Source organism: Lactuca saligna, chromosome 7 (genome assembly GCF_052625555.1).
Source record: "Lactuca saligna cultivar CGN05327 chromosome 7, ASM5262555v1, whole genome shotgun sequence".
NCBI lineage: Eukaryota > Viridiplantae > Streptophyta > Magnoliopsida > Asterales > Asteraceae > Lactuca > Lactuca saligna.
In genome coordinates this window covers 71,716,173-71,741,252 of record NC_136423.1, presented here as the reverse complement: position 1 = coordinate 71,741,252, position 25,080 = coordinate 71,716,173, and the positions used below count along the sequence as shown (strand labels likewise).

Sequence of the window (25,080 nt, the reverse complement as noted above, 5' to 3'; positions counted from 1 at the left end):
TTTCACATCCTCTTCTTTACTTCGACCTTCTTCTCCCCCTTGCACCCCTGTGGAAACAAGCGGAGCACCCCTTGGTAGTAAAGAAGTAAAACTTGTAAGTGGGGCAAGAGCTTTTTGAATAGCTTGTTCTAAAGTATTAATCTTTAGAGACAAGAATTTAGGAGTAAGGATTTGAGTGGATGAAGAATGCGAAACAGCTGTTTTAAGATCAGTGACTAACTGTATTAGCTGATCAAACTTCATCATTGTTTCGGCTTTATGATCGGCAAGAACAGGAATATTATTGAGCTTTTGAAGCTGAGAAGAAATGTCCACAATTTTCTTTTGAACTTCTTCTTGTTTCATGTGAACATCCTGAAGATCCTTTGCAAGTTCAGACTTCAACTCCTGAATTTTGAAGTTGACGTCCTCACAAACTTTCTTAACATCTTGTACAAAAAGAACATGACGTTCTTTTGTAACAGCTCTAAGATCTTGAACAACAAAAGTAAAATTACTTCCTTGTGATGTAATTCTGAGCTTATTATTTTTATCGGATTGAGCAATCTTTTCCATGATTCTTTTCTCTACTCCTTTGATCATTATATCAACCTCCATGGAAGATATTGAAGACATTCTACCAGAATCAGCTTGTGATTGAATAATGGTCTTTAACTTTTGATTCAGTATTTTAAACTGTTTTCCTGTCATCAGCATATGATCAGGAATATCTTCTTCATCTGAATCAAAAGGAATATCATCAAGTATCTCACCAAAGGCACCTCCTTCGACTTCAGTATCTAACAATGGTTGCGAAGGTTGAGGATTTTCGGGTGATTGAGAAGGAAAAAGTGTGGTGAATGAGTTTTGAAGAGCATGATCAAAAATTGATGAAGTGGTGGATAAAGTTGTAACTGGTAATGAAATGGGTAAGGATGTTTGAATTGATGGTGCAACACTCAGGATAGGTGCCCCCGTATCAGATACGTTGACAACCATATCAGAAATAGGAACCTCCTCAGTAACTGACTTGGTAAGAACTATTTCGAGTGGTTTGGTTTGTGGAATAGTGGTAGAAATTTGCAAAGATTGTATGATGGGTAAAGAAACAGGTACCATAGTTGTGATGGCTGGAGTTTTTGGAACTATTTCTTCTTCAGATGATTCATTGCGAATCACCTTCTTCTTGCTTTTAACCATTGTACATTGCATATTTTTCGCAACATCTTCAGCTCTTTGTCTTTTCTTTGCTGGAGATACTGGCGCAGGAATATTGAGAATAGTAAAACCCTTACTACTCACTTCAGCTTTGCGAATTTGCTTCAGTACCCCAGACTTGGAAGGTAAGAGTTCCTTCTTCGATTTCTTTGAAGTTTTTGCGGTTGGTGAAGATGAACCCTTTGCACTGTTCTTGCTAACTTTCTTTGTCTTAGATGGAGTAGCAACATCTAGTAAAACTCCAGTCTGATCTGCGGTATTAACAGTTCGCAAATATCTCACCAAAACTTTGTGAGTTGGAGAAACTTTGCGAAGCATCGCATCTGGAATACGAGCCACATGAGTAAATATTGTTTCATCATCTTCTATAGTTTTTGGGAATTGATAGAAAGAAAATTTAGCAACTTCAACATTGGTCAGCATTGGAATTTCTTCTTTCGCATACACGTTTTCAAGAATTAAGCTCCAGTATCTTGCACATGAAATTCCTTTCTCCGAATTTGTATTTTCTAGGCTTTTAACAAATTCCTTCCATAACTGGGTTGCATAATCAACATTAATATCGTAGTATATGCCCATGACCATAGCATATACTTCCATTCTTCCTCTATCCAATCCGACTATTCTTCCTGTAAGAAACCTTAGAAAGATTCCAAATAGAAAATTCCATATACATGGAAACCCAGACTTTCTGAAATCACTTATTTTTGTCAACTCCGATTAATGCCCCATCTCATTAAACATATGAATGACCTGTGAGTTGACAGGTTTGATAAACAGAGGGTTGTTTGGAATCTGCAAAATTTCCACAAACAAGTTCTTGGACAGTTTAACTCGTTTGTTGTTGGTTAAATTGAAAGTAATCACATCCGCCGTGTGATTGTATGAAGCCGTTGAAGCGGCACGAGATAACCATACCATTGGGACCGGAAATGAACAGAACATGGCAGTTGCTAAAGATGATCGTTTCAGAGCAACAATAAGCATCTTCAATTCTTCTGGATAAGCGGAAACTTTCGGATCAACTTGGTAGTTAGTGCTTTGAATCTTCATCAAGGATTGAGAAAGAACCTCATCAGTGTTGGAAGTAGTGGCTGCCATTGTTAGGGTTTTGAAAAAGAAAGTTGAAGTTTGGATCAAGGTTTAATCTTGGAAGTTATGTGAGAATTCTTGTTTGCGTAACCGTACACAGTCTTCTTTAACCCCCTTTTATAGGTTGCTCAAAATTGATTTGAAATTGAAGCGGGATACATTTAATGTTATCCGACATGGCACCTTGAAAGTCGGATCATGACTGCAAAAGGTAACAACATTCCAAAAAGTAACTGTCACATCTCCTCGAAAACCAGACAAAATACCAACGATTTTGAGTATACAGCCTGTCAAGTATCCATTATAGAATTCGAACCGGTAAAACCCTTCGCATGGAAGCAAGGCTCATTCACTTTTGGGATTTAAAGTGAAGTCATATGCCAGTCTTGCGAAATCATCAGTCTGAGTTGGTTTTACTCAGAACCTCAAGGATTTCATGTGTGCATTGTGCCAAATGAAATAAGATAAGAAACAAAGATATTTGTAATGTTGTGATGTCAACAATTCAATTTGACATGAATGCAGTAGAACCCCGGGCAAAGGTTGCTTCATTAATTATCAAGAGAGATAATCAATTGCTTGTGTAGTTTCCCATGAATTACAATCGAATACTTGTAGAGAAGTATCAAAGGGCTTCTTTTAAAAGTCATTTTGGATTGGTTTGAAATTTCATTACATATCAACCTTAACATAAGGTGAGAAATTGTAAATGAAATTACTTGTTTGACCAGTGTAGTCAGTGACAAGTTGGATTTTGAAAATATTTATCATGACAAGGATTTGCGAATAAAACTTTCACTAAAATCATATTCAAAAGAAAATTTTGTTCTGGATCTTGTTGGGTAACAAAAATTCTTGGTTCTGAATATTTGATCAAGACCACACATGCGAATTGAATATGATTTGAAGTTTCGAAATTTTTGATACTGAAACAAAGGTTTCGTAAAAATCTGGAACAAAGTTCCCCGTCAATTCCTTAAGGTTTATGATTTTTGGGTTTCACTTTCAGCACAGACTCATGATGATAGATCATAAACACAGAGTTGTGATTTGTCTAGGTTTTGATTGGTTTGATCAAAAACCTCAAGGACAAATCTTTTGATAAAAAAATTTGGAATGTAAGAATTGTTTGGTGTAAAAAGATTGGATAAGAATCGAAGTGTACCTCTGTTATAATGGACAAAACAGAAAACTCTTAACTCATTTGAGAAGAGTAAGGTATCTCGTGTTGACTTATGCGAATATAAGCCTTTTTAGGAAGAAATTATCATGTGATAATGTCATTAAGGCTTTCTTTGCACACATAGATTCGTGTTGAGGCTTTTGGTCTACATACAGCAGCATGCTTCTAGGGACAACCTAACTAGTTTTAAAAAAAATTTAATACCTTCCCATATAAACAAAATGTATGACCTCTTCGCATTTTAACCCTGCATTAAATTCTCAGCACACAATTGAAAGTACAAAGAAAAATAAAATCTTTTTGGATTTTTGATTTTTCAAAAGAAAATACAAAACAAAAAAAAATTAAAATCTTTTTGGATTTTTGATTTTTCAAAAAAATACAAAAATAAAATCTTTTTGAATTCTTGATTTTTCAAAAGAAAATATAAAAATAAAATCTTTTTGGATTTTTGATTTTTCAAAAGAAAATAAAGTAATATTCGTAAAACTTACCTTAGTTGTTATGACCTCAGATGCGAAATGATATGGATGTGAAGCCATGCGAAGCCTCTGAATGAACAGTAACCTATGAATAATGTTGACTCATCTACTGAACAAAACATTTATTCTTGTGTTGATGAAATTGAATTCGCATTAATCATCCCCAAACTTGCTAAAATTCTAACAAATGATTTTTCATCAAGAGGTTTTGTAAAAATATTAGCAAGTTGTTCAGTTGTTTTGACAAAATGAATTTCAATATTCCCATCTTCCACATGATCTTTGATAAAATGATATCGAAGAGCAATGTGTTTTGTCTTTGAATGTTGCACTGGATTATGACAAATGCGAATCGCACTTTGTGAATCACAATACAAATGAATCTTTTTCATGTTGATTGCATAATCACGAAGTTGACTCTGAATCCAAATAATTTGCGAAGTGCAAGCAGCCGCAGATATGTATTCTGCCTCAGCGGTTGATATATCTACACAAGTCTGTTTCTTTGATTGCCAGCTCACCAACTTTCCATCCAATAGTTGACACCCACCAGTCGTACTTTTTCTATCCAAGGTACATCCTCCTAGATCAGAATCTGAAAAAGCTTGAATGAAAAATCCTATTTTCGCAGGATACCAAAGTCCTAAAGAAACGGTTCCCTTTAGATATCGAAAGATATTTTTCACTTCCGTCAAATGTGGTTCTCTTGGATTTGCTTGATAACTAGCACAACAACAAACCGAAAACATAATATCAGGTCTACTCATAGTTAAGTACAATAAAGACCCTATCATGCTACAATATAATGTTAAATCAACAGCAGGAGTGTCTAACGAAGGAGTTAGTCGTGTTCCTACTGCCATAGGGACTCTGAGCTTCGTGCTATTAAGCATTCCAAACTTTTCAAGCAAGTTCTTCGTATATTTTTCTTGATTGATTAAGATTCCTTGCATGTTCTGTCTTATGTTTAAACCAAGAAAATTATTAATTTTTCCCATCATGCTCATTTCAAACTAACTTTTCATTAAATTTTCAAATTCAAGTGACAATGCTGGATCAGTTGAACCAAAGATAATATCATCAACATAAATTTGAACAAGCATTAGATGACACCCAACTTTCTTGCGAAATAATGTGGGGTCGACTGATCCTTGTTTAAATTTAGATTGTTTCAAGAAATTTGTAAGTGTTGCGTACCAGGCCCTTGGTGCTTGTTTTAACCCATATACAACTTTATCTAAAATATAAACATGATCAGGATGCTCATTGTTTAGAAATCCTGGTGGTTGTTCAACATACACTGTTTCTTCGAGTTTTCCATTTAAGAATGCACATTTAACATCCATTTGATAAACATCAAAGTCTTTGTGAGCTGCATAGGCTAAAAATATGCGAACTGCTTCAAGTCTTGCAACAGGTGCAAATGTTTCTTCATAATCAATGCCTTCTTGTTGCGAATAACCTTTAACCACTAGTCTTGCTTTATTTCGAATAATATTGCCATCTTTGTCGGTTTTGTTTTTAAAAATCCATTTTAATCCAACAATTGAAACATCAGAAGGTTTAGAAACTAATCGCCAAACCTTGTTTCATTCAAATTCAGCTAATTCAGATTGCATAGCAACAACCCAATCTGAGTGTTCCATAGCATTCTTTACTGTTTTTGGCTCTATTTTCGAAATAAATACATTAAACATACAAAGTTCTTGGTTAGTATTCAGTACCTCATTTTTCGCACGAATTTGAGCTCTAGTCAACACACCTTCTTGTAGATTACCAATTACCTGTTCTTTTGGATGATTTCTTGTCCATTTCGCAAGTGGTGGATAATTTGGATCATATTCTAATGGTGCATCTTCATACATTTCTTCATTTTCAGATCCTGCAAGAGAAAAGTTATCATTAAAGTCATGAAATTCTGCATTTTTATCAAGATTATTTGTCTCTGTTTCATCATGCTCTCCCTCAACATGATCTGCATTTGGATACTCCCCCTCAAAATTATGTTCGTGTTGATTTTGCGAATGCTCCCCCTCAACTTGATATTCTTGTTGATTTTGTGAATGCTCCCCCTCAACTTGATATTCTATACTATCTTTCTCCCCCTCAAAAGTTGGTATACAATCTTCATGGATACTTGTGTGTTCCTCCTTCATATGACCATTTGTTGTGCTTTCACAAGTTATCGATGTTGTAGTTATTGTTGATTCATCAGTATGTTTTGAGGATTCTGATGTGTGATTATCAGGAGCATTATTTTCTTCATCAATTGCCCTGTCAGGAATTCCAAAAATTAAGTCATAATCAAAATCATTAATTTCAGAATTATCAATTTGAGTATTTGAATCCACAAGTATTGGTTTCTTATCGAATTTACTATCAATTTGTTTAAGATAGTAATCGTCAAACGTTAAATTGAAAGTTTCTTCAATTTTTCTTGTTCGTTTATTAAGCACTCTATATGCGACTGAATTTCGTGAATATCCTAAGAATATGCCTTCATCAGCTTTTGCTTGAAACTTTGACAAATTATCTTTGAGATTCATAATAAAGCACCTGCAACCAAAAACATGAAAGAATGTTACATTAGGTTTGCGATTATTGATTATTTCATATGGAGTAACATTGAATCTTCGATGAATGTATGATCAATTCTGAGTAAAACATGCTGTGGACACAGCTTCTGACCAAAGATATTGAGGTAGATTCACATATGTTAGCATGGTTCTGGCAGCTTCGCATAAAGATCAATTTCTTCTTTCAACTATACCATTTTGCTGTGGAGTATATGGTGATGAGAAATTATGCGAAATACCTTTGTTTGTGAGAAAATTGTCAAGAGTTTGATTTTTAAACTCCGAACCATTATCACTTTTAATTTTTCGTACATTCTTCTTCAGACTAATTTCAATCTTTTTGATAAAATCAATCATCATCTGAGCAACTTCAGATTTCAACCTGAGAAAAAACACCCATGTGAATCTAGAGAAATCATCTACAACAACTAAAATATACCACTTTTTATTTATTGTTGCAACAGTTGATGGTCCACATAGATCAATGTGAAGAAGTTCCAATGGATCTACTATCTTTGAATCTATGACAATCGGATGACCTTTTCGATGTTGTTTTCCTTGTTCGCAAGCGGCACACAAAGAATCATTGTCAAATTTTAGTACTGGTAACCCTCGAACTAAATCTTCAGTTACAAGTTTATTTATATTTCGAAAGTTCAAATGTGACAATCTTCTATGCCAAAGCCAGCTGAGATCATTAGATGCTTTTGATAGTAAACACACAGCTGGTTTTCCCACAATTGGTTTGATGTCCAGTGTAAACATATCACCATATCTTTTGGATTTAAGAAGTATTTCATTTGTCTTTGCATTTGAGATGATACTTCCTTCTTCATTAAACACAACTTGATTTCCAGTACCCACAAGTTGTGATACACTTATCAAATTATGTTGAAGTCCTTCAACATAAGCAACTCTGTTTACTGTGAAGTTTCCATTTGTGACTTTCCCATATCCTTTCACTTGACACTTGTGATTATTTCCAAATTTGATAACTCCAGCATTTTCCATGCTTCTGTAATCTCGCAAATTTTCCTTTCTTCCAGTCATATGACGAGAGCAACCACTATCAATATACCATTTTGTATCATATTGCTCGTCACATATCACCTGCATTTATTGAAAAAATTTAGGAACCCAAGACTTATTGGGTCCATCATTAGTAGAATTAAACAACTTTTTGGAACTTAAAAACCTTGTTTTCACTTTGTTTGTAACAGAATCCATTATATTAACATTGTTAGTTCTAGATATTGAAATATAGTCATTCAATAATTTTGGATTCTCATTGATTGTAATCTTATCCTTCACAACATTCGCATTTTTGATAATTGGTTTCCATTTTTGAACCAGAACTTGCGAATTATGGGATGATGTACTAGCAGTTGAAGAATTATTTGTGAACTTATCAAATGCACTTTTGATTTGTTGTTTTTGAAACTATTCACTTTGATATTTCTTTCCTTTCCCTTCAAACCAATGATTGATCATACTTACATCAGACTTTCCTTTGATGTATGAAACTTTGGTTGGTTTTGATATTAAAGGATTTGGAAAATTTGGTTGTCTTTGGTGAAAATTTCACTTTGACTTAAGTTGAGTTCTTCAAACTTGATGAATTATTCGTGAATTTGTCAACATTTGGAAACTTTTGATTATTTGCAAATTTTTGCGAATTCTCAAATTTTCTATTGTTGTCATATTTGCGAATATATGGAACTTTGTCAACAGAATTTATTTGTTTATGAAAACTTGAAGTTGTTTGTGTGTTTTTATTTTGAAAATTTGATGATGTTTTTGAAATTTGTTCTTTTTCATTAGTCACAACTTGCCAGAATATTGTTTTTCTTGCTTGTCTTCTTGAAACATTATTTTCTTTTGAATAATTTCCAACCATCAATTTGAATTCTTGAGAATTTAATTTCACTTCAACCTTTGAGTTTTTAGCTTTTTCAAAAGTTTTGTTTGATTTTTCACCTTTAACCACCCATTTTTGTAATGATTTTTGTTTTTGAAACACATAAGAATTTTGGGTTAAATTGTTTTCTTCTTTGTTTTGATTTGCGAAAAAACCTTCAGTTGTGGACTTTTGATTATCTTTTTCAATCATTTTATTGAACTCATGATGAACTTTCTCAGCATTTCCAGTAGTGACAAAAACTTGATTTGGAAAAATAGTTTTATCAGTACATACAAAATTTGGATATACCACTGTGTTGGTTTCCAAATAATGTGCGCCTTTGTCATTTAAAACTTTGTCAAATTCTTTTGTATTTTCAAACACTTGATCAACCACAACCCTTTGATGTGTTTCAGTTGAATTTTTCTTTTCTTCTTTATTTTCATTAGTATCATCAGATTTCCAGCTTTCAACTTCCACATTATCAAACTTACAATGTTGCGAAGTTGAAGATTTATCAACTTCATCCTCTACTATTGAATCAACTATTATTTCTTTACCTTTGATCTTAGATGTGATATTAATGATCGACAATTGAGAATAATCAATCTCTTCTTCTTCTTCTTCTATTTCACTGATTTCACTCACATTATCAGAATTTTCATCAATATCAGCATAATTGAATTGTGAAGTAAGAGTTGAATTTTCGGTTTTCTTTAAGATTTTCACTTGTTCACTTTTTGTCAAACTTTCATTTACAATGTCAACCAACTCATCAGCATTCAGAAATTCATCAATTTTGACAATACCATATGAATATCTATCATCAGGTATTTTGTCAAACTGAGCAATTGTACTTTCGCAATCATAAGAAACAACATCAACTTTTTCACGTTCATACTCAAGAAAAGGTAAAAGTTTCCTATGTTGTTCTTTGCTAATATCAGAAGAATGATGTAAAGCTGTTAATTTTGCATACAATCGTTTTGCTGAATTACAATATATGTTTCTTTGTGCTAGTAACAACCTAACATCATTAGAAAGATTATTCCTATCACAATCTATATTTTTGACTTGCGTTTCTAATTTTTCAACTCTGCTCTTCTTTATTTCTAAATCTCTTCGTGTCTCACTAAGTTGCACATTTAATTTCTTAGCTTCATTACTAGCAGACACAATAACAGAATCAAAATAAGCCACAGTATCATCAAATGAAACAATTTCAGCATCATAAGCAGATAAAGGAATATTAAAAGATTCAAGAATTACACGTACCTTGGTTGTCATGGGAGACTTGTTAGTGGATTTAGACATAAAACATTGCCCTGAAATGTTCTCTTCGCAATCCTCAAAACTTGCGAACATTGCTCCATGTGTGGGATGCCTCATTTCTTCATCATCAGATCCTGAAGACCAGATCTGATAAGTTCCACTTTCTTCTTCATCAAATTCTCCCTTAGCAACTAGAGACACTCCTTTGGTCTTTTCACGTAATTCTTCAATCTTTTCAGAGTAGTACGCTTCATCTTTCACTTTTTCTTTCTTTTCTTCTTTCTTTCGCAACATGCAATCAGCTGCGAAATGATTCGCACCAGTACAATAGTGACAGTAAATTCCTGAATCACCCTTCAACTTTTTCTCTTCATTCGCATTTTTTCTGTTTTTCATCTGTTTTCTCCATTTTCTTCCTCTCTCCCCCTCCAGATCTTGTGACATCATTTTTTACATCACTATTCTTTCCTTTTGGATTAAAAGGCTTTTTGAAAAACTTTTTAACTCTGTTGTTTGAATAGTATGCTACTGCTTCATCATCGGAGTTCATCAAAAATCCTTCTACATCTGAACCATCTTTTTCATCAGTTTCTGATACCTTTGAAACAAGAGCCAAAGGACCACCAATAGCTTGTTTTGATTCTTCATACATTTCTGTGACCTCACATTCATGTGTTTTCAGTTGATTGTAATGATCATTCAATGTAGTTGTATCAAAACTTTGTTGATTCTTAAATCATCATGCTCACACTTCGCCATTCCTTGCGAAGACCCATAATGAAAGTTAAATTGAACTCCATGAGAGATCTAGTGATACCATACCTATTGCAACGAAACATAAGCTCATTCAGACGATCATAGCAATTTTCGAGAGTTTCTGTATCCTTTTGTCTGAATTCCTTCAGTTCAACTAGGCATTGCTTCACAGAGTTGATCTTTGTCTTTACACTACCTTGATATTTTTCTTTTAGAGTATTCCAGATCTCTTTTGCTGTTTTACAACTACGAATGTAATTGTAAACCACAGGAGGTAGAGCACCTCTTAGTTCTCTCATGCATCTCTTTTCATTTTTCTTCAGTCGATTTCGTTGTTCTTCAACATCAGTAGATGCAGTGGATGATCCAATTGGTTGAACATTAGCAGGAGCTTGCACTGTTCCATCGATACACTTCCAAAGTTCTTCATCAATTCCATTTAAGTAATCTTCCATTCTATCAGCCCACTGATCATAGTATTCTAGAATTAACATCGGAATTTTGGTTGAGGAACCAAGCAAGTGAGAGAAAGAAGTCATTGAATTCATGTTAAAGTTCGCCATTGATGAACACAGAAAATGTCTGAAAACTTGAAAACTTGATGAATTTTAGAATTTTATCAAATGAATTGATCACAAATCACTAATCGATTACTCGACTTAACAATTCAAATGCAGAATCAATTCAAATCTGAAGATCAAAAGTGATTTTCAAAATCAAAAATGCGCGGAAAATTTTGAGTGAATTTGTAACTCAAAAAGCAAATGATTCTTATACGAAAATCAGATCTAAGCAGTTTGAATCCTGCTCTGATACCAATTGATGAGAATTGTTATCGAGAATTTAGAAAAGAAAAGATAGATTTGAACAATTTAAGATGAAGAACACAGAAAGTAAATATTAATCAGATCTCATATTGATTAAGACTGATTACAAAAATAAGCAGAAGTGAGTTCTAGCATATTCATTCTACTTCTAGCCTAAGTCCCTATTTATAGGGAACAAACAAAAAATATATTAAGTCTATACATTTTCACTTCGCATAAAAGATGACTTAGTAAAATAACATAAAATGCGAAACTACACAAAACACTCTATTCGACTTTTTACAATATACATCAACAGAATTTTGTAGCGATTTGCTACAAATGGCACATATTAACCTGGAGATGTAGAGAATGTATCATATTCGTTTACTACTTATGTCAACCTCTTGTCTTTGACATTTTCCAAACCTTCAAATAGATATTTGAGCATATCCCATATCTTCTTTGTAGTTTACATAGTTTGATCTGTTCAAGGAGAGATAGAGGGATACCAATGACCCTTTTGGAAAACACAATGTCATCTGCATGCATCTTTTATCGTCCATTAGGGTTTGAGGTGCACGATGAACCTTTTCTTGACCCATGAGATTAGCAGAAGCATCTCTTACAACTTGTCTTGCATGAAAGTGAGGTCCTTTAGTGATTGATGTCCAAAGTTTTAGCACCTTTATCTTTTGTTTTCAAAAATCTCTTCATTCTCTTTTTACAATGATCGTATTCTTTAACCACCAGTAATGGGGTTCTCGTAGGGGAAACCACACTGTTGGCGATTTGCATCGAGTATAGTGGTTGATTTGGATTAAGAGTAGCCATTGTTATATTGTTTTGAGAACAAGTGGTATATAAAAGAGCTTTTATCATGATACAAAAGTGATTGTGAAACCAAGGTATTCTCAATCACTTATCTGATTTTAAAAATTTAGAGGACAACCACTCAAGCTCTGATACCAATTAAAAGAACAAAGGATATCACGAGGATATATCTTGGATAAATTTTAATAACATAAACCTTAAGCGAAAAAAATACAATGGAGGTATTTAATTATTTTTAGTCAAGTATGGATTATATCTAGTCAAGCCTTGAAGAACAACCTGGTATTCAATGCAACAATAAAATGACAAATATAAATAAACCATATATGGAAAGATAACTTTTTAAAGAGAATAATAGATGAGATTATTTAATTAATAAAAGGTGTATATGATACAAGGTTTTACACTCCTATTTATAGCACTAAGAGCAACATAATACAAATAGACAAAGGTATATAGTGTAGGCTAGAGATCAACAACCTAATATTTTTACATGACATCACTGTTGATCTTGCCCCTTACATGTAGTGCATAAGAGAAACAAAATAATCCAAAATATTACTTGTCTACATTTATATGACATTCTCTCTTTGGAATTACAATCTTCTCAGGAAACTAAACGACTTCGGGTGGATATGCGCCTCAGAAACACTCATTCCTCAGATAGCATGAGAATCACTTTTCATGAACTAACTATAAACAATATTCACTTTGATATATTGTTCTTACGACTACATGATATCAAATGTCATAGGAAAAATAATTTAATGAGACTAAATGTTAAATAATAGCCACATATAAAATTAATTAATGTTTCAATAGAATGCTTACAGTTATGTTTTAATTGATTAATGAGCTCTATATGACAATCATTAGTCATTTGGTAAAGTTTTAGTGTGTCTAAATGATGGCATATGTTACAGATAAAAACACTTCATGTCGCTAAATATAAAACATTAGTCACATGACATGAAGAACAATATGTGTGCTGAAAATGAAAAAAAAATGCAGGGTAACAAAAATTAATGTCGCAAGAATAGTCATACCTAAAGAATGAACATTAAGGGACTACAACACAATTACCAACCATAGTTTACATATAATATACATGTGTATATTATAACGAACAATCACATGTAGCAATATTTGTGTGTCTATATGATAACATATACCACATTAACAAATGTCAGTTGCATGAATAGTCATAACATAAAAATGCATGTGTGTTTAGAAAATGTTTATAGAAACAGTTAGTTGATGTAATGCTTGATTACAATAATAACATATGTACCACATTTACATAATTCAGTGTGACAAAAAACTCAATAAACAATCTTTTCTATGACTTAATAATAGCAAAGACCATATTAACAATAAACTTAAGTGATCATTTTATGAGCAATAGTCACAATAAAAAACCACTTGTGTGTCTACATATTGTTTACGGCACACTTATTTCACACAATGCTTGAGTACACCAACACTTTTGCCATATTTTTCTTAAATCGATGTGACTAAATACTAATAGTAAATATTTTCTATAACTAAATAATAGCTACAGGCAAACTAACAATAAACTTGTGTGACAGTTGGATAAGCAACAGTCACAGTCAAAAAAAGGATTGTGTGCCAACAAATTATTTATAGCCACACTTATTCGAAACAATGCTTGATTAAAACAACAATTTTGCCAAGTTTTTCTTACATTAATGTGACGAAAAAGCTCAATAAATAATGTTTTATGTAACTAAATAATAGCTACAACCATACTAATAATAAACTCATGTGGAAGTTGTACTAGCATGCAGTAACCACAATCAAAAAATGTTGGTGTGTCTAGAAAACATTTATAGCGACACTTGACGAAATGAATCCTTGATTACAACAAGAAATGTTGGTGCCCTTTAACCACACTTTTATTATACGATCACACTTTTCTAGTTGCTATAGGTACTAAGTTTTAATGTGGTCGTTTGAGACATAAAAATAAACGACCTTTCGTCTCACTTGAACTGAAAAATAGTGTGTGGCTAACGAAATATGCTCAAACTTTTATGGTGTGATCATTGGAACTTTTTGTACTGGTGTAATTAATATATATGAAAATATATTTGGATGAGGCTAACAACGTATCCCCCCCCCCCCCCCCCCCCCCCCCCCCCTCTAAAAAATATAATAAGAAGAAAATAAAATAAAATAAAGGTCCAGGTTCAAACCCTGGCATTACGTTTTCCGTATTACCGATGGATTTCCACTAGTATTTTTTCGATAAATACTACAAAAATCGCAGTGTTTACACTAAAATTTAAATCCGTAACTGTTTTTTTCCTCAAATTTCACACTTGTTTTTCAATCTGTTATAATTTTGACTATTTAATAGATCAACCCAGTTGCTTGCTGATGTGAAATGATGATGCGTCCGGTTTGATTACATGATATGCTAACGTGTCAAAATTAAAAAAATGTTTAAAAAAAATACTAAATCTTCTTTTTTTTTTTTTTTTTTCAATTTTAACATGAAGCTTTTTTTGGCACTCAAATTGTTTTGTTCCTATTTGATCATCATTTTTTTTACATATTTGTTCAGTTTTGATAACGTGGCATTCCATTTTTTTTTGTTCCAAATCGAACATCAGATTTTTTCTTCCATGTTAAACAATATACTTTTCTTTCAATTAAAAACGATATTTTTTTTTATAAGTGCAATGTTTTTTTACATACAAATAATAATGTTATGTATAAACATGTGTAATTATATTATAACCATATTTTCATGTACTATTTGGTTATGTAGCAATGACGTGACATGATCTAGAAGTAACCCGAAACCATATTTGGATTAATCTGATAAAACTTAATTTGGATTTCATGCAAATTCTAAAATTCAGAAACATAGAACACTTTGTTTTGTTTAATTTTCTTAGAGAGAAGATTTTTACGTAGTAACGTTAACTAAAGAAGAAGTATATCTACAAGAACAAAAAATCATGAACATATACAACAAACGGTTTTTTGGTAATTAACGAGAGTTCTAGGCCCTTGTGTTCCCGATATCAAATTAGTATCTCATTTTTATAGGGACATGGTATTTTTAGATGGAGTATTTCGGTCGGTATTTTCTGTAAGTTTTTTTTTTTCATTTTTGCGAAAAACAGGGTTGTTTATATATATATATATATATATATATATATATATATATATATATATATATATATATATATATATATATATATATAGGTTCAGGTTCATTTGAGACCATTCTAATTTTGTGAGACCGTGAGATCAAATCTAAAAATAATTTTAAAATGCAAAATAAATGGAAAATCCAAAAATTCTTTTTTTAAATATTATTTTCGGAACTTGAATTAACTAAAAAAATAAAAAATAAATAAATAAATAATTAAAAAAAATCCCGTTTTTTTTTTTTGAAAAATACGTGAAATATATTCTAAATAAAATATTACACTGACATATTCTAAAAAATAATTTTAAAATGCAACATAAATGGAAAAATCTAAAAATTCTTTTTTTAAATATAATTTTCGGAACTTGAATTAACTAAAAAAAATAAAAAAAAATCTTTTTTTTTTTGAAAAATACGTGAAATATTCTAAATAGAATATTATACTGTACATATTCTAAAAATAATTTTAAAATGCAAAATAAATGGAAAAATCAAAAAAAAAAAATTAATATTATTTTCAGAACTTGAATTAGCTAAAAAAAATGCGTCTCACGGTCTTACAAAATTAGGCTGTCTCACATGAACCTAACCCTATATATATATATATATATATATATATATATATATATATATATATATATATATATATATATATATATATATTCTTCTTTTATATATTTTTATTTCCGATTTATATATAATACTTCTTTTTTATAAATATTTTATTAAATTTATATATAGACATTAATAATTTATACCTAAAAAATTTCTTTTACCTTCCGTCAATATATTAAATTTATTAAAATTATCTATAATAAATAGTTATATGAATGTTATTAGAAATAGACATAAAATAAATAAGTATATAAATTTTATATATAATTTGTCATATCAATAATAATGTCTATAAAAACAATTTCAAAATAATTGAACACAATATTAAAACTGCAAATTCTAAAATATACAAGGACCATTTATGTAATTTAAACACCCATACATATATGATTGAAGAGGGGGCCATAACCCCATTTTTCCAAACCAATTTCAAAAAGCTCCATTTTCAAAAACATTTTTGAAAAGAGCCCTTTTTAAAAAGAAACTCTATTTCGCTTTCGAGGAGTGTATATTGCTTTAAAATATTATAGATATGAAAGTGATGTTTTCATAATATATGCATAGGACGTTTGCCACTAACAATTTGCGAAGTGACATATATTTATATTGAAAATGCAAAGAAAATAATATAATTAATTAACCATTCCAAACAGTATTGAGAGCGAAAAGAACGAAATTTAATACAAAAGTTAATAAGTGGAAGTGCTTATATCGTCTATAAATAATCCATGTTTTAAACCTGTAATTAACGTGAAAGCACTTTCAATCCTTAACACACTTGATGCAAATATGACAAACCCTACTCATCATTTAGTTAAAAAAACAACAAATCTTTTCCAAATTCCATGCAGGCGTTCAGACTCTAGTTGCACACGTAAAAACTTATCGTCTTCGTTTTTTCAAGCCATCGACTTTCCAAACCCGTTCTGGGTTCAACTTATATATTTTGTCACACTTTCTTTAGTGGGGTTTGTGGCTTTGAAAACCCTAGAGTTCAAAACCTCTTCGTTTACACCTAAAAACATCGACTTGTTCTTCACAGCCGTTTCTGCAGCAACAGTTTCAAGTATGTCAACACTTGACATGGAAATATTTTCAAACAGCCAACTCATTGTTTTGATGTTTCTCATGTTCATGGGAGGCGAAGTTTTCGTTTCTATGCTTGGCCTACAGTTTCGAATGTTCAAACATAAAATTGTCAATGCTGGTTCTAATTCAAATTCTCGTCCCACCTTCAATTCCCTTGAGGGCAGTATTGAGTTGGGTGTAATCTCAAATGATTTAAAACCATTTTCAAGTGAATCTCTTGATCAAAAGTTTTTGATGTACGAAGCAAATAGAAGCGTGGGCTATGTGGTCTTGTGCTACATCCTTGTTATCCACTTCATAGGTTTTATCATGGTTTACATTAATTTAACATTCAATACTGGTACTAAAATACTACTCATAAACAAAGGGTTAAATAGGCACACTTTTAGCCTTTTCGTCACTGTCTCAACATTTTCAAATTGTGGTTTCGTTCCCACAAATGAAAACATGATGGTTTTTAAGAAAAACTCTGGCTTGCTCTTGATCCTAATCCCTCAGATTCTTCTTGGAAGCACTTTATATCCAGTGGTGCTTCGGGTAATAATATCCGTTCTCCATAAGATTACAAAGAGGGTAGAATTGAGTTATATGTTGAAGTACCCCTTGGAGTTTAGTTATGGCCAAATGTTACCATGGGTGCAATCGTTTTACTTAGCCGTGACCGTTTTTGGGTTGATTTTAGTTCAGTTTGTGGCCTTTTGTTTTATGGAGTGGCATAATACGGAGGTCATGTTTGGGCTTACTGATTATGAGAAGCTGGTTGCATCTTTTTTCCAGGTTGTGAATACCAGATATGCTGGTGAGGCTGTTTATGACCTTTCAAAGATTTCGCCGGCAATCTTGGTGGGCTTTGTACTTATGATGTAAGACTATACTTCCTTCTTTTTGGTTTTGTGAATAGATGCCCCCATGCAACATATATATATATATATATATATATATATATATATATATATATATATATATATATATATATAAAAGCTTGGGTACCCAAACATACTATAATATATTGTTTTGTTTAATATATTCATTATAGTGTTCTTAAACTTCAACCCTCAACTTGATTTACTTTCAAGATTTTCGAAATTTCACTATTATCTTTCTCTTACATCATATCTTTTTGCCGAACACCTACTAGGCTATATATATTGTAGTTGAAAATGACAATTATGTAAGAGAAGATATATGTGTAATTTATAAAAATCATTGAAGTAAATTAAGTTAGAAGTTAAATTTTAAGAACATTGGAACAATTGGAATGTATTATATGATATAAAACAACGTAATATAGTGAGTTTAGGTACGTAAGCTTATATACCCTTAAGGATATATTCACTTTTCTCATATATATATATATATATATATATATATATATATATATATATATATATATATATATATATATATATATATATATATATATATATATATATATATATAAAAGATAAATACACAGAGATGATTAATAAGTCAATAATTCAACTTATACTAATAAAAAAAAAACTATTGATATGTTTTAAATAATTCTGATGAAGATCAATGTGTAAAAATAAACATTTTAAAAGTAATCTTTGGAAATAAATACAATAAAATCATGAAATAATGGGTAATTAAATCCACACTAATAATAACACTATTGACACATTTAGCATTATAAAATTAACGAAAAAAATTAGCATGCACATAAAAATAAGCATGAAAACATAAAAATAATTATGTCAAAACGTAGACATATTCGAATTTATATCGAATCATATATAAAATAACAAGTCAAAACATTGATCACCTTGAATTTATAGCAACGATACATTAATAAAAACAAGCACATAAAAAATAGTTCTTTTTTTTTCTAAGTCAATGAGCAAAAATTATTATATGTAACTCCACTCATATGTAGGAAATGTAAGTAAAATTAAGCATAAAAACGCAAAAAAAAAAACACATTGAAACGTAGAAAACTCAAATATAAAACATTTTTTTAAATTAATGAACGAAAGTTATTATAAGGACCTAAATATTATTAAAAACTTGTCTCTTATTCACTCTTCGCATCCTCTTTAGTTTCCAGCAGTTTTAGTACCGCTACGTGTGACGAATATAAAATGAGTGAGTCATGTTGGGAAAGATGGTTAGATACACACGGTTTTCAAGCCGATAATATTTTTAATCATATATAATCATATACAATAATCTTGCAAAGCAAACTTTACCAGAAAATATAGAAAATTAATCCAATGTAGATATATATAAAACCATATACATGTTTATACCCAATCGCTTCACTTCCGCATAGCACTTCTGACAACTTTGAAAAGCTAGCATTCTTTCTTGGATGATTTTCACTTTATCAGCAGTTAGTTGAAAGATTTCAAGACCCGCAAAGTGTTTTTCTCCAACTTGTATCCAACAAGATGGCATAAGACACTATCTCTCGCACAATGCTTCGTAAGGAGACATCTTGATGCTTGAGTGATAACTATTGTTGTAGGCGAATTCTACTAGTCGTAGGTGATCATCCCCAGTTAGCAGCAAATTCTAAAGTGTATATCCGCAACATATCTTCCTATGTTTGGATAGTTCTTTCACTCTATCTGTCCGTTTGTGGATGGTAGATAGTACTTAAACAAGTTTCATACTCATTTCTTCGTTCATACTCTTCCAGAATCTGGAAATGAGTCGACTATCTCTGTCTTATACAATAGATAAGGCTACACCATGTATCTTGACAATCTCTTTCATATAGGTTTTTTTCCAAATTTTCCATAGACCTAGTTTCTCGTACGGATAAGAAGTCCGCGCTCTTCATCATCCGGTTTACAATAACCCAGATCATGTCGTCGCCTTTTACCGTCATTGCAACTTGGTTATAAAATCAATGGTAATGTCATCCCAATTACCCATGGGTACTGGTAAATTTTCCAGGTCCCCATATGGCTTCTGATATCGTGCTTTACTCTTAAACAAGTTACGCTTTCAACTATGTAAGTTGCAACATCGATCTTCATTGTTGGCCAATAGCAATAGGGTTTCAGGTCCAAACACATCTTGGTGCTGCTGGGTGTATAGAATATCTTGTTTTGTGAAACTCTTCCATGAGAAGATCCCGCATTTCACTCATCTTTGACACCCAAATACAATTTTTTTAATACCTTTAACCCTTGATTTTCCTCTTTGAACAATAAAGTCTTACCCGGACTTTTTTATTTATTTTTATGTTCTCATAAAGCTCTTATTTGAGCTTCATTGATATTTTATATAATCATTTAAGTGACTTCAATCGTTAACGCTCTCAATCTTTTTTTCTCTGAATTTACTTTTCTACTCAAGGCATCAGCTATGATATTTGCTTTATTGGGATGGCAAAGTATTTCACAAATATAATCCTTGAGTAGTTCCAACAATCACTTATGCCTCATGTTAAATTCATTCTGAGTAAAGTTATATTAAAGAATTGTATGATTTGTGAACAATTTTCATTTGGTTCTATAAATATAGTGCCTCCAGTTCATCAAGGCGAGAACCACCACTACAAGCTCTAGATCGTGTGTTGGATAGTTTTCTTCGTGAAACTTCAATTGGGTTGAGGCATAAGCCACCACCTTGTCTCTTTGGGTATGAACACATCCTAATCCAACTCCAAAAACATCACTTAATACTGTAAAGCCATTACTTCCTTTTAGTAGAACAAGGATTGGTGCTTCACATAATCATTTCATTAGTTCACTAAAAACTAGTTTTGCTTTTCGCTCTAAGTGTATCTAATCACTTTTTACGTAAAGACTATATGTGGAGCAGCAATAGAATAAAAATATTTGATGAATCTCCAGTAATAACCAGCCAATCCCAGAAAACTATGTACATCTGTGGGACTCTGTGGTGTCTCCCATTTCATAACAGATTTGATCTTTGTTAGGTTGACAATTATAACCTTCTAGCTTACCACATGACCCAAAAGTTGTGTCTCACAAATCCAAAAATCACAGTTGGAGAACTTTGTGTAAAGCTTCTCCTTCTTCAAGACCTCCAATACCTCTCGAAGGTGTTTACCATGATCTTCATTGTTCTTTAAGTAAATCAAGATGTCATCAATGAGTACTATTACTGATTTATCAAGAAAAAGGTTTGAAAACTTGATGCATCAAATCCATGAATGTTGCTAGAGCATTTGTTAGTCCAAATGACATAACAAGGAATCCATAATGACGATATCTTGTTCTAAGTGTTGTCTTTGTGAGCATCTTGCTCTCTTACCTTTAATAGATGATAGGTTAACTACAACCAATTTTGGAGAAGAAAGTTGCTCATTGCAGTTGATCTACCAAGGCATCTATTCTGGGTAATGTGTATCGATTCTTTATCATACACTTGTTTAGCTCGGAATAATCAATACACATTCTCATCGTACTATCTTTATTCTTTTACAAATAGTACTGGAGCTCCACTGGGTGATGAACTAGGTCTGATAAAACCTTTTGTTTAATAACTATTATAGTGGGATCATTAACTCCTTCATCTTTGTAAGTGCTAAACGGTACGATGCTTTCGCAATCAGCGTCATACCTGGTAGCTAGTAAGTCAATTATGAACTCTACATGTCTTTCTGGTGGTAATTTAGGTAGATCATCTGGAAATACTTCCGGGAAATCACATACATTTCTAATTGTTTAGAGTTATTTTCTACTATGTTGTTTATTATCTCTCTCTCTCTCTCTCTCTCTCTATATATATATATATATATATATATATATATATATATATATATATATATATATATATATATATATATATATATATATATATATATATATATATATATATATATATATATATATATATATAGGGGACAGTTTACTTGAGATTAAAAAAAATAGAGATCTTGAGATTTAATCTCAGCCACATATTTCATATTTGTCACTCTAATGCTCCAGCGTACCAGCAACAACGATGTATGCCTAATAATAAATAATTATATGGCAGAGATGTATAATCATACAGGATTATACATATTTATACGTATATGCATAATTATAAATGATTATACATATATGTCTTTTCACAGTTGAGTAATCATAAATGATTATTACAGTTAGTTGCAAAAGAGGTGGTGGTAACAAGGTGGCGGTGGTATAAGTAATGGAGGTGACAATGGTGGGGTCGACTGGTATCAGAAGTGGTGGTAGTGGTGGTGGCAATGGCGGTGACGGTTGTGGGGATGGTGGCGGAGGAGAAAGGAACGGGTGGCACTATGTAATTATTTATGATTACACCAGACCTGCCGTGTCGGTACGTCGAAAGATTAGAGCGGCAGATGTAAAATACGTGGTTGAGGTTGAATCTCGAGATCTCTATTTTATTTTTAATCTCAACGGAACCTACCTCTCTCTCTTTATATATATATATATATATGATTTTTTGAACGCCGAGGCGAGTTAGTTGTTTTGAAATTAGTTTCACAATGTTAATAAAGATCACTAAGATCCGGATTAATATCCAGCGCCACAAATATAAAAGAAAAAATCTCTACCAAATAGACTACTCCGATTGACAAAAACATTCATTCTCCGTTATCTGAATCACTTTTTTGGCCACTAATCCAACAGTTTTTTAATTTTTAAATGTAATATAACAAATTCAATATATAACAAATTCAATATATATAGTTTAGTCGCGTGATGTAAAGTGCAAATATTGTACACGATTACAGATAAATAGTACAACTTTTATTATGCTTTTAGTTTTAAAAGTTATTTGCAAATATATAATATAATTTTACCAAAGATTTAATTAAACATATGCAACTCATTCTGCCAATAATTAGTGCTTTATTTCTTTTTGTTAGCTAAAAGTGCGATACTTGATTGTAAATATTTACAGGTACCTTCCTCCATTGACCACATATCTTCCGGTCAAAGATGATGAAAAGAACCAAATAAGAGACCAAAACAAGAGTGTTGTGGACTATCTTCTATTTGGGAAACTTACTTATTTGACCATATTTACAATTTTGGTTTGTTTGTTTGAGCGTAAAAAGATGGGCACCGACCCCTTAAACTTCAATGTACTTAACATCGTTTTTGAGCTGGTTAGGTGAGCTTCTCTATTTAAACCTAAAATCATCCATAATTGCTTTTTATATTTGTCGATCTTTGACCGTCTATCGATCAAGTCACCTCATGCATTAGGCACCCCATGGTTTTAAAATCCTTAGGTTATATATATATATATATATATATATATATATATATATATATATATATATATATATATATATATATATATATATATATATATATATATATATATATATATATATATATATATATATATATCAAAAACAATATTCATTATAAAAGACCAACGAAACTATTATTTTAAGAAAACTCTAACATGGGTTATTATATTATCTGTTGATTATAGTGCATATGGAAATGTTGGATTATCAATGTGCTACAGTTGTCAACGACAAATTAAACGAGAGGGAAATTGCAGAGAAGAATGGTATGGATTTGTAGGAAGCTGGACCAACAATGGGAAATATTTGCTTATGTTGGTGATGGTTTTTGGAAGACTAAAGAATTTCAATAAGAATGGTGGTCGCTTTTGGAATGTATTGTAATATATCTATATAATTAAGTGTTGAAGTATGAAATATTCTATGGTGATGACTAATAGCTACGTTATAATATTTCTTTCATAGTTTGTAGTGGGTTTTTTTTTTCTCTCTCTCTTATATATAGATATGCAATGGTCATTAGTTTGTGTGTACCTCTAAATATAGCTCCTCTAGTTAGAGAGAGTAGATGGGAATATCTCACATGCCAAGATTATTTCATCCACATATTGTATACTTGTTCTCTCTATGAAATATTAGATTACTTATGTTTTTCCACTGCAACAATCGGACCCTGTGGAGATGATAATTTCAGACCCTATGGAGACGACAAGTTGTCGGCATAGGGTATGGCAACGACAAGTCGTCGGGAAAGAGTCGTCGGCACAGGTGTGTCGGCATAGGTCTATTAGGTCGTCGGCATAAACGTCGTCGGTATAGCTAGCTCTAGCTCTATTGAAATACATTAACTAGGTACCATTGTTTAAATTCAAAACATCAAATTCAAGTTTAATATTACAATAAGTAGTTAGCTAACATTGTTCATAATACTAAAAAAACATCAATCATCGTTATCATAATCTTCTTCTCCTTCTTCTTCTTCTTCTTCTTCTTCTTCTTCCATCATTTTGGCAAATTGTTGAAAGCTACTTGCTTGTGTGTTATAGTTGAATAGAAAGTTATGAAATGGTGGTGGTTGGAAGTTCGGAATACAAGCCACCAATGATGCATTATATTGTTGCAAATATTCTTGCATTTGTTGTGCATTGAATTGGGATAGAGATTGGGGTTGAGATTGAGACGATTTGCAAGTGGAAGGCCGTTCATTTGAAATTAAACCGAAGTTGGCGGTGGTCTCCTACCCACCCCGCGAGCATATCCACGTCTCGTCTCAAGGGCACGTTCTAAACATTCTTCCTCATTTACTTCTCCTCCTTCCCCAACCTCGTTTTGCATTTTCTCATATTCATTTTGAATTTTCTCCTAAAATAAAGAAAACAATTAGCATACGTTAATTAAAACAAACAACTAAACTTAAACATTCAAAAAATAATAATACTCTTTAAACAAGAAACTATAATTAATAATAATATATTTAAACAGCATATTCATTTCGTTTATCACTTACCCAGTCTTCTTCTGCTCGACTTGTACACCAACCCGAAACTTCTTTGTAGCGCATTTGTCTCCAACCCTCAATATGTTGCGGCTTGATTTTCATTTGTTCCTATAATAAGTGAAAAAGCAATAAATATATTTGTACAAATGTTAATAACAATTTTAAATAACACTAATGTATTTTATACCTCTAAATAACGTCGTTGAGTATAGGGTCTACATCCGTGAGCACTTGTGTATGGAAGTTTCGACATAGTAACTTTATTTTTTTCCGACGTGCGTCTGTATTCCTCGGTAAAAAACAACAAATCAACCATATCGTTCCAAGCTTGGGCGGTCCAATCATCCGGTGGATGTCTTCTTTC

General features: G+C 31.8%; 1 protein-coding gene across 1 annotated transcript; it reads left to right on the top strand.

Moving 5' to 3' along the window:
• Nucleotides 1-16,664: 16,664 nt before the first annotated feature.
• Nucleotides 16,665-23,747, top strand: LOC145006399 (putative cation transporter HKT1;4). Its single transcript, XM_078965484.1, has 3 exons — nt 16,665-17,849; nt 22,861-23,073; nt 23,404-23,747. Exons 1-3 carry the CDS (start codon nt 16,687-16,689, stop codon nt 23,600-23,602), a joined length of 1,575 nt encoding a protein of 524 aa, XP_078821610.1. The 5' UTR covers nt 16,665-16,686; the 3' UTR covers nt 23,603-23,747.
• Nucleotides 23,748-25,080: the final 1,333 nt, after the last annotated feature.